General features: G+C 37.4%; 2 protein-coding genes across 2 annotated transcripts in view; both read right to left on the bottom strand.

The window, feature by feature from the left end:
* The window catches only part of LOC113067602 (zinc finger protein 239-like), a 262,749-nt gene that overhangs the window by 245,037 nt on the left and 5,809 nt on the right, over positions 1 to 11,903 (bottom strand). The gene's annotated exons all lie outside the window — the stretch shown is intronic.
* LOC113067520 (ATP-sensitive inward rectifier potassium channel 12-like) lies at positions 7,892 to 10,352 on the bottom strand. The gene is made up of 2 exons (XM_026239904.1): positions 10,342 to 10,352; positions 7,892 to 9,450 (listed from the first exon to the last, which is right to left on the bottom strand). Exons 1-2 carry the CDS (start codon positions 10,350 to 10,352, stop codon positions 7,938 to 7,940), a joined length of 1,524 nt encoding a protein of 507 aa, XP_026095689.1. The 3' UTR covers positions 7,892 to 7,937.

The following is an 11,903-nucleotide window of genomic DNA, read 5'->3' on the forward strand; positions in this document are numbered from 1 at the left end:
TATTTGAACTTTCAAGTTTTTTTACTCACTTAAGTAGGACTTAAGTGTCTTTATACGTAATCTTGATGCAGTAAGTGCACAGTTTGTTGAGTCAGGTTGGTGAGTTAAAGACTCTTCTGCTAGATCAGTTTCAGCAGAAGTGTTTTGGTCTAGACCAGTGTGTTAATGATTACACGACTGTCCTGCAGTGGATTTATGAAGATGATTACATGATCACAGGACATTTGCATCTCATAAGCGTTGATCTTTAACCCTCAAAACCACTCACACTAAACCAGATCTGTGTCACACACACATCAGAGGCTCTGTCATGATCGGTGTGTGTTTATGATCCAGAGACACAAAGAATCTTCTCAGAACAGACAGAAAACAAACGCGCCTCGTCTCTGTCCAGGATTCACTGCTTCATTCAGTGTGTAGTTCAGTTTGCGATGTTACATGATGTCTCATGATGTGCTGAGATTCACTTCTGCATCAGATATTCCTCTGCTAGAGGACTTTTAAAAAAGATGTCTTGTTTTGTGAGTTTATTTTTCAAGCTCAGATATTTCTTTCTGTTTTATCATTTAAAACTAAAACCATAAAACATTACCTCAAATAAAAAAAGAAATGTTACCTGGATGTAAACACTTCTTTTCAGCTGTTCTTCTATCTCTGAAAAAATATATATTTTTAATTTAGTTTAAATTGATGTACTAAAATGAACTAAAACTGGAAAAAAACGACATGAACTGAAAAGAGAGAGAAGAGAGAGAAGAGAGAGTCAGTCATTATTGTAAAACGTATCCTGTTAAATTTACTGTAAAAATAGTAGCTGGTAAATATATAAATATGTAAACATCAGCTAAATGCCAGCTTAAAAAGTGTTCAGTAAGTTGTTAAATAAGATTAAAAAATTAAAAAATGTCCTTTTTAAAATCTGTAAATTTGACATATAATGCAATCTTAATGGATTATAACTATATGTAGAAACTCCCAGATTTTACAGAAGCATTTTTGGTGTCTTTTTCTGTACAAAACACTGCAAAAAAATAAATGATATATATATATATATATATAAATTATAATAAAATAACACTGGTCTAGGTGCAAAATTGTTCCATAAGGCTTTAATAATTTAATACTTTTTTAAATTTGAGTTCAAATTAGTTTTTGGTACTTTCACATTGGATAAAAACATCTGCAACTAAAAACCAGGTGATTTTTGTAGTTGCAGTGTTTGCAGGCAGGAGGTGCTGCTGATCCACTTTTAAACTCAGCAGGACTTTAATGAACGCTTTTACTTGATTAAAATACATAGATGAATTGAGTAAAATAAAACTTGAAATGAACTGAAATGCGAGGGGTTGTTGAGATGTAAAGCTGCATGTTTACAGAGGGATGAGGAGACAGGAAGCAGGGTTTGTGAGAATGGATGAAGGGGAGGTGGGGGGCTCATAATGAGCAGTGCAGGGGGCAGTAAATCCTGACAATGAGCCTCTGTTACTGACCCACACAATACAGCACTATCAGTTTCATCACGCCCATCTCTCTCTCTCTCTCTCTGAGTCTGTCTGCCTCAGGCCTGGATCCACACACATCTCTCTCTCCCAGAACCTCCTCCATCAGACGAGCTGCAGAGGTTAATCCATGGGTCCGGGTCCGGGACACTCCAAAATCATCTGCATGTCGTGGTTTAGGGAGGATTTCACTGCAAGTGTGGATCAGAAATCTGCTTTGGCCACGTCAACTTTACACTGTAAAAACAATTCCACCTTCAGATTAAAAACCTACATTTAGCTCCCGCCGTAAGCTTGTAAATATTAATCTAGTTGCAGGATTATTATACATATTTAAACTGATGTTCTAAAATAACAAACTGAAATAAAACTGAGTGAAAAACTGTATAGACCTTTATAAAAGAACAAAATCTAATAAAAATGACAAAGCAAGACATTTACTAAACTTTATATAAAAAGTAGAAAATATACAAATAAAATCTAATTCAAAATATTAACAAGAACTAGTTTCTCAATGCTTCTGCAATAATCCCGGTCATCTGTAGAAACTCAATAAAGTTGAATCTTGTGTAACTTAAAAATTACGTTGAAATAAAATAGTTAAAATATAATTAATATTTAGATTAATATGAGGAATTAATGTAATAAAAACCATAGGTTGACATGACTTATTGATCTTAATTTTATACAGTATAATAATTAAAGATATCCATCAGGATTGTTTAGTAGAATACTGGATTATTTACTTGATACAGTGTTATTTTAGTGTCATAGAGATACTGTTGTATATAAAAAAAGTCATATTCATAAGGTTTTTTTATTAATGTAACTCTTTAAATTAATTTGAACAATTTTTTATAGGTTATACAAGATTCAACTCAATTTATAACATTAGTTCAATCATTTAAGTTCAAATTTCTTGTACAGACAATTCCTAAAATGTGTTTTCAATATTTGGTGTCATGCAATGTCAAACTAACGCTAGAAATCATCAGACGATGTCACTTCCTGCATCTGATGTCATCAGGCTTTTATTAGTTGGGTTTTAAACAGGACGGAAAGTTGTAAAACCTATGAATGAACGACCAGTTAAAAGAATTTTCACAACAAAACACATTTAAAATGAAACGTTTTGATTCCAGAAAGAAAGCAACATGAAGAAAAGTTGTTGTCTTTGAACTTTTATTCTGACCCTGGAGGTCAAAGGTCACTGTTAGGGGCAGAAGTTCAGCGGCCGGTCTCATAACCTGATTAGACTAGTATTACAAATTAGTCATCTGATAATTAGTTTTTCTTTGAGACTATAGTCTTAACCTTTTTCTAAATAGGTTGAGAGAAAGACATTATCTCTTTATATCAGGTCAGACTAGTTCTGTGTTTCAGTCCTTGGGCTCAGTTCTTGTGTTTTTTGTTCTGAGTGTGTCTCCCTCTGCTGATTTGGGCTGGTTTAATAAGGAGAAGCAGGGGACACAGGTAAACTAAAGAAACACTGCAGGTGATTCACCTGATCGGGAGAGAGACTGAGTGAGAGATGCTGGGCTGTGGAGGAGTGAGAGTACGGAGAGAGAGAGAGAGAGAAACTGTGGGTGTTTTTGGTGTATTTCATTTGTTTCTGAGAACTCTTTGGTCCAGGATCGAGAGAATAAGACTAAAGTGAAGCTGTACGAAGAGCTATCTCCATAACAAGCAAACCCAGACCGCTGGTGGAGTGTTGACGTTTTGAGTTTGGAAAGCTATATGTTCATCGCTTCTCATTCTGTTCATTTAAAGCAAGTTCATAAAAATATGACCCATCTTAGCTAACAAAAACTGTTCCAATAACATTAAACTAACTTTCTGTTTAGTTATAAAACATCATTTCTGAGCTTTCTATTTTCTAAACTTTTATTATTATTATTTATTTATTGTTTGGTCATGTGATCAGCATTCCATTTTATAATTTTTAAAACGAGATTTAATTATTTATTTTTTAAATAGAATTTTCAAACAAGTAGCTGTAAAGAGAAACACTCGTTATATTAACGTTCAACTAAAACGTTTCATAAATGTGATATGAACAGTGTTGGGTGTAACGCGTTACTTTTTTCAGTAACTAGTAGTGTAAGGCATTACTCGTCTGAAAATGGTAATATTATTACAGTTTTCCCAAGCTAGTTACTTGCGTTACATTTGCCAGTAGCACCTTCATCACACACAAGGCACACAACACAGAGAACAGAAGGGAAGGGAAGGAGGGCGTGAATGGAACAGTGATTGGTCTGGGTTTGGCACGAGGTATCATTTACCATCACTGATTGGTCGACAGCCGGCAGCAGAGCGGCACGCTCAGACAGATGGGGAAAAATGGAAGCGTCAACAACGGCAAGCTCTTTTTCAGAGGAAGGTTCCCAGCAACAGAAAGCTAGTTTCGACGGGTGGAGATTCAGTAATTATTTTGTAGGAGTGCTCCGATCACGATCGGCCGCTCGTTAATGCGCATCTCAGTAAAGCCGGTTCTCTAAAGCGGTTTATTCCATCAGGTGCGTGAACCATATGTTCATACAACCGTGCCAATAAACGCTGAAAATGAACGTGGATTCGCGCATCTTCTCAGTTAATAACGGCTCTGTGTAGTAACAGCTGCTCTATGTGAAATCACGCACCTGATGGAATTAACCGCTGATTAGAGAACAGGTGTACTGACGAGCAGTAATATAAGTGAGATGTGTAAACAGTGATTTATGTTACTTCAATTATTTCTTATTAAACTGAAATCGAAAAGTAAAAAGTATTTTTTGGAAAAACCACATCCTGGTGTTAGTCTTCATATGCTGCTGAATAGTGTTAACACGGATATAGAAAAATAAGGAGTGCAAGAGATTGATTCCTAATGTCAGTTTATTTTTAATTAATACTACAGTAGTTTGGTTCCCTTTACATCTTTAACTACCCGTTAATTTATCAATTGAATGGGTGACCTATCCTCATTAATAGAGCAAACATTTGCCCCCCCTGAGAGAATTGGCAGGAGCCGCCACTGATAAAGACCCTAAAGAACACTCCTCCTTTGTATGTTCTCCCTCCATCTGATGCATCTCAGGCAATCATAGAGTAATTAAGAAAAAAAGATGTAACTAGTAATATAACTAGTAATATAACTAGTTACTTTCTCCAGGGAGTAATAAAGTAAAGTAAGGCATTACTATTTTTGAGAGTAATATGTAATATGTAATATATTACTTTTTTGAGTAACTAGCCCCAACACTGGATATGAACAATGTAGGCCTACAGATATGTGTTTGTAATGTTTTGAGAACGTTACTAAAGACCAGAGGCCGGATTCACGAAGCATTCTTAAGAAGATTTTAGTCCCTCCGGCCTCAGGTCCGTTTGAACGAACGTTCTATTAGCGTTACTGGAAGAACGTTTGTTCATAACCTTGAGAGAACCTTGTCAGAACGGTGCGAGCGTTCTGAGAGCGGTCTCAGTTCGGTTTTATATCGTGTTGATATAAAGGACGTATTTATTTATTTTTATTATTATTATTATTTTTTTGCGTTGCGTTGCGTTGCGTTTTAGTATTCAAGGAATGTTCGTAAACCGGAAAATGTATGAGGAGTTTTCTTCCGGAAGTAGTCTACCTAACTGTTTTCCTACATCATTTAAAACTCTTTCACATGTTCGCTTCACTTGCTCTAAACTTTGAAAATGGGCTAATATATTTTAAAATGTGGTCATATATATTGTTTCTTCCTGTAAACATTTAAACCCTGCTCAAATGTATTAATGTAAACCTCAAAGGTACTAAAATAATTCTTTATTTTCTGTAAAAGTAAAAAATGTGTGAATATATTTTTATCAGTTTATTTTGTTGGATTTTACAATCTGGAATGTTTTTTTATTTTTTGTGGATGTGATGTGTAGAAAGCAGCAGAGGGCGCAGTGTGTCTGTTGTGTGTGTGTGTGTTTTCTGTGTAAAATGTTAGTGTATTGCTCCATCCTCCGGTGAGATGAGAGAATTGCATTGATCTCTCATTCTTTCCTCAGATGTGTGTGAAATGTTCTGGCTAAATCTGTATTGTTCAGTCCTTTTGTACATAACTTCTAAATGCAGTGAACAGCTGTGCAGTTGTAGGCCCATTCGGTCATTTTCCCAGCAGTCTGTTTCAGGAGTCATGTTTGAGCGAGGTCATGTAGCGCGAGTCTGTGATTTACGTCACTGCTCGTGTGTTTAATATGAGCTTAGACATCCAGACATGGTGCAGTAGAAAGATTTATTTCAGTATCACATTAGAAGGTGCAACACGACAAGATAAAGTGCATTTCAGGAGTTTTGACTTTTTCAAGTAAAGATTCTCCATCAGAACATCATCTGGAAGATTGTCAAACGGGAAGACGCGTAAAACCAGCTGAGAACAGATTCCCATCATGCAGCAGCTTTATATTTACACACGCCAGGTTCGCCCAGAACCATCCTGAGACGAGCACGATCGGAGGAAAGTCTGGGGGAACCACAAATGATCATTGCTATCGATCTCTAGTTTATACATTAAAGACTGGAGCGTTTAGGACTCACTACATCAGCTTATATCACCGTGTCCATCTGTCCAGGATTCACAGTACAATTCAAGAGTGAAAGTGCTTTTTCCACAAACACACATCAACGTATCACACAACTGCATTAAACCTCATTCCCTTTTAAACGCTGGACGAGTCCAACACAAAACAATACCATACGACAACATTATAATGATGTGCAACACGCTTAGCACGTCAGATAAAACAAGAAAAGACCCACAATTAGCTGGTTAGATTAAGATTGCATTATCCTATGGAAGCCTCTTTCCAGCGCAGAATGAAAAAATAAATCATTGTGACATCACAATTCAGTGAGAATCACCAAAATTCTAAAAAAAATATTACATTTGAATTGTGACAGATTTAGAATTTAGAGATATACTCTAAAAGCCTCACGAGAACAAAAGACTGAATTACGAGATTTAAATTCGGAATTCTGGGAAGAACAGTTGGAATTCAAAGAAAGTCATGGTTGCTTTTTTATTCTGTAGCAGAAATGGACTTCCATTGTTTTCAGATGCGTATTTTTTTAATAATAAATCATGATTTCGCTAATCATGAAAAACTTTACATGTTTAACTCTAGAACGCTGTCATTGCTTTAAACATAAATTCATAAAAATATTTAATGAACGATTCAGATTCTTACACCAGGATGGAAATTAATTTCAGACAGTATTCACAGCTTCCATCTTTCCATCCCTTCAAACATTCAAACAACTGAAAATCTACTCAAATAGAACTGTAAATGATAGAATATGACAAACTAATGTTGCTTTTGCATTCAAGTTCTTTTAGTTGAACTCACAGTTATAATCTAGAGACTATTAAAGGTAGTTCTGGTGGTTTAATCTACACACACACACACACACACACACCAGTCAGTTTATTGCACTGTTGTGACCTGGTGAACTCTTTAAGTGTTTTGTGTTGAAGCACATGGATCCATTTAGTCTGAAGACATGAACAGAATCTGACAGGTTAATGTCGTATTTACAGTAACTGTACACATGAACAGAGAGAAACATCAGTCCGTCCTGAGCTCGACTCCTTTGGTGACGTTATTTGTGCTTCACTTGTTTCAGTCTTCTTGGCATTAGTCTTATTCTCTGTCATTAGCTCCACTGAGGATGCGTGTAATCTCTTGCTGGAAGCCTCATCGATGACCATGACATGAGGTCATAACCTTTAGGGTCACATGTTCCTTGAGGCCAAACACACCCACTTCCTCCTCTGGGAAGACTGCGATGAGCAAAGTACAAAAACACTGCAGGCAAGGCCATTTATTTGTATATAAATAATAAATAATGTGTTTATTCATAAAGATTAAATTTAAGTAAATTGACATTTATTTAAATGCATGTATTATTTATATACAAATGTATTAAGTATAATTATTGTGAACAATTATTTTATTTATAATTGATTTATATTTATAATATGTACATATGAATAAATGTATGTTTTATAAATGTATTCAGTTACATAAAATGCATTATTTAAATACATTTTTATACTAATGTATTACTAGTAAAGTAGTTTTTACTAATGCAAATAAATTATTCAGAAGAATTACATTTATATAAATAATACTCTATTATAAATAATTTGCTTGTATAAATATATCAGTGTATATTTAATACATTATAAATAGCATGTATTTTTATAAATTTAAATATTTATGAATATAAATTTCTACAAGTAAATTATTAAATATTTATGTTATACATCTAAATAATTTAAAAACATTACATTATATTATACTTATATAAATTCATTCTATAACCTCAGTATAATCATTTGTATAATTTACATATTTATGTAGCGATCAATTTTTATATAAATAAATGTTTTTAAATAAATGCATGTACCCACATGAACGTCATATCTCAGATTCGCTCTTATAAGTCATGGGGTCGAGTGGTTTGGCAGTCTGCATGATGTCAAACTCGATCTGATTGTCCATGTCCAATACGCAGAGCATGTTGTTTCCGGAGGTCATGGTGGCTGAATCCTGGAACATTTTCTGGAAGTCTGTGGGAGCGACAGTCATCGGGTTGCACGGCTGCTCCTCCTCGTCCTCTCTGCAGCAGAGCGCCACCTCGTTCTCGTAGCAGAAGGCGCTGGGCGAGTGCGGCGGGAGGAGCGTCTGCGCCCGGCTGCGGCTGTCTGGCGTCACGGATCGGGACGACCCGGATGAACGGCGCCCGGTCAGTTCACTCAGCTCCTTAGCACTGCAGGCGGGTGTGGAGTGAACCTCGTAGGTTTTGTGGAAATGCGCGTAATCGACCTGGTAGCGATCGCCGTCCTCGAAGATGACTGGCTCGAAGCGGTGACCCCATAGGATCTCACGGGAAAGGTAGGAGCTACGTGCTTGCGTGGTCATTGCTGTCGCCTCCACCATTCCCTCCAGGATCACTACAATCTCGAAATCATCCGATTCGAGATCCGCCCGACTCATCCCCCAAAGCGGCGAATCCTCGTCGATTTCGTGTACGATTACTAGCGGCGACACTAGGAAGAGGCGGTCTGTACCTTCGTCGTAGCCCACGTTCAAATCCATATTCTCCAGCGGGATGAACTCGCCCTCCGCCGTCACGTAGGGTCGGATGAGCTGCGCTCGAACGTGGGCTTCAACAATGTGGCTTCGCCGAAGGTTCCCGACCCGCCACATTAAACACAGCTTCCCGTCGCGCAACGCAATCACCGCGTTGTGCGAAAACAACAAGGTTTGGTTTCGCTTCTTCGGACGCGCCATTTTGGCCATAATGGTGCCAATCATGAAAGAGTCAATGATGCATCCAACGATCGATTGCACTACGACCGTAACGATCGCTACGGGACACTCTTCGGTCACGCAGCGCCAGCCGTAACCAATCGTGGTTTGGGTCTCGATTGAGAACAGGAACGCGCCGATGAAACCCTCGACGTGCAGCAAACACGGTTTCCACGGCTTTCTGCTGCTCCCGTGATCTTTATCGAAGTCCCCGTGCACTAGAGACACGCTGTAGAAGATCAAGCCAAACACGAGCCAGGAGAACAAGAAGGTGGAGCAGAAGATCATCAGCAGGTAGCGCCAGCGGATGTCCACACACGTCGTGAAGATGTCCGCCAGGTATCGCCACGGCTTGTCGTCCATGTTGGCGAAGACCACGTTGCACTGGCCGTTCTTCTTGACGAAGCGGCTCCGCAGCTGGCCGCGGCCGGACGTGGAGATCTTCCCGTTGTAGCCGGTCCTCATCACCGTTGATGCGGTGCTCGGGCCCGCCTCTCCATCGGGGGAGTGAAGCCGTCTGGAGCCGTGGCCGTTGTGGAGGCCGAGGGTGGAGATCTTCAGACCCTCCTCATCAGGAGACACGATGCTGTACCTGAGACGGACAACACAAGAGTTTGTGCTCAGAAAACAGATCTTCACAGACAGATTTTATTAATTTCTTTTTTTTAACCTGAATTGAATAATTATAGTTAGTTATCTTTTGAATTTATTTTTCTATTTAATATTGTGCATTGGCTTTTATATACTTCATTTTTAGTTTAATTTTTATTAGTTTCTCATGCTTTTGTTTTGATTTTTAAATATTTTGTTCATTTCAGTTGTAGTTGTATGTTTTCAAACCAATAGTTATTTTTATCTTTTAATTCTATATTTAATATATTTCTACATTTTCTATAGTTTTTATTTTAATTCTCAAATTGTCAAGTTCTTTTATTCTGTTATTTTATTTTATTCAATTTCAGGTATTCAGGTACTTATCAATTAAATTTTAATAAATTGTTTTGAATGGTTATAGATGGCTAATAATCAAACTGAATTGAATGAGCTTTGAAATTAATTGATCTGTATAATGACAGTTTTCTGTCGAGCTGCTTTTCAGAAGAATTATTATTTGTTTCATAAATTATTCATTTTTCTACACTGGTACTTGCTTTTATTTCTGTGAAGCTGCTTCGAAACTGTCTGTATTGTATAAAGCACCATATAAAATAACTAAATGTGGTAAATGTGAGTTTTTGGGAGCTGTGGGAGGACAGGTGAAGCGCTGTAATCTGATTGGAGCATTTGTTCTTTCCGGTGACCGCTCTAAAGGACACACACTCACTCCAGATAAACCATGAGTCACTAATGCGTCTCTCTGCAGAAAGACACCGACCGATCCTCGTGATGAACCTCCCAAACCTTTACTGAAGCTTCTGTCGGTGGGAGCAGGACTGTTTCTCCATAGTTTCCCTGTCCCTCTCTTCAGATGTTTGTGTGTGAGGGTATGAGAGCCTCAGGTGTGTGTTACCTGCCCCTCATCTGGGATTATGAGGGAAGGCCAGTCATTTAGCCATATCAGGATTGCGGTCAGTGAAGGTTTAGGGATTATAACTTGAGCGCTCTCTCTCCTCTTACTCGCGCACACACAAACTAATAAGCAAATAAATAAACCGTATGCCAGTGTACTATGGCTCTCAATAATTAGCTGAGGTTTGGTGGGAGCACATGAGTGACAGTAAATGTGTCTGAGTCAGTGAAACTTCACAAGAACAGTATTTTTCAATACTTACTGTTAACAAACAACATGGGAACCCATTGATTTTCATTGTATGGACAAAAGAAAACACTCAAAATATCATCATCTGTGTTCCAAATTAGAAAGCAAGTAAATGACAATGATATTGTCTCTGTGATTAATAGAATGATTTCTTTACTCCTCAGGTGTGTGGTGTTTAGTGAAGAACCAAAGACTTCAGTAAACACACATCAGATGTTTACAGAGCTCTTGCTGATGGGTAAAACCTCTTTGTTTTTTGTTTTTTTTGTGTGTGTTTTTTAATTTAATATTTGTCATGTTTCTCTCTTTAGACGTTACTTGTGTCCAGGATAAATTGCCTTGGAAAAAGGAAACTTTTAAACAGCATAGTTTAAATCTCTCAAAAACGAGGACACAAATTACATCACATTTACTGATTCATCCAAATAAATTTTGTAATATTATAAATAATTCAAATTGAGTACCGGTAAAATATGCATATTTTGTGCCATATTTTGACCTATAAACTTCTCTCTTCTTTCGCTGCCAATGTCTCCCCTGCTAAAAGGACATACTATCACAAAAAAATTTACAATTCGTCTGACTCTTGTATAAAACATTTTCCTCCTCTTCCTCCTGCATTAACTCTTAACAGCTGACGACGTTACCACGTTCTTCACTAATAAAATTAAAACCATCAGGGCACAATTTCAACACCAACTGTCAAACACATCTTTGAATTTTCTTTTATTGTCATTGTGTTTATGATACAAGATTTCATATGATCTTCCAACACAACATACCATGCCACACTAACATACACAAACAATGCTTGTGGTGTATATTTGCACAAATACTTAAATTAATAAATGCATAAATGGAATGGTGCATATAAATGGACTATAGCCAAATTAGACATTATGTGTGTTTATTAAGACTATGGATGGCCTTGGGATAAAAACTGTTCATAAATCTGGAAGTCCGTGCTTTGATTGAACTAAAAGCCAAAAGGTCAAACAAAGAGTTGAAAGTGAAGTGACATACAGCCAAGTATGCTGACATATATTTTTGTGCTCTGCATTTAACCGATCCGAAGTGCACACACACTGCAGTGAACACACACACACTGTGAATAATATAATAATGGGCTCATCATGCAGCCTTGTGGGGAGCCAGTGTTGAGTGGAGAGAGATGGGAGCCAGGCTTGATGATTTGTCAGAAAGTCTATAGTCCAGGAAGAGATGTTTGAGGAAAGTCCCAGATGAAGCTGTTTCCTGATCAGTATATCTGGTGCTATGGTGTTAAAAACCTGTTGTGGTCTATGAAAAGCATG

This window comes from Carassius auratus, linkage group LG28B (assembly GCF_003368295.1).
Source record: "Carassius auratus strain Wakin linkage group LG28B, ASM336829v1, whole genome shotgun sequence".
In the NCBI taxonomy this organism is placed as follows: domain Eukaryota; kingdom Metazoa; phylum Chordata; class Actinopteri; order Cypriniformes; family Cyprinidae; genus Carassius; species Carassius auratus.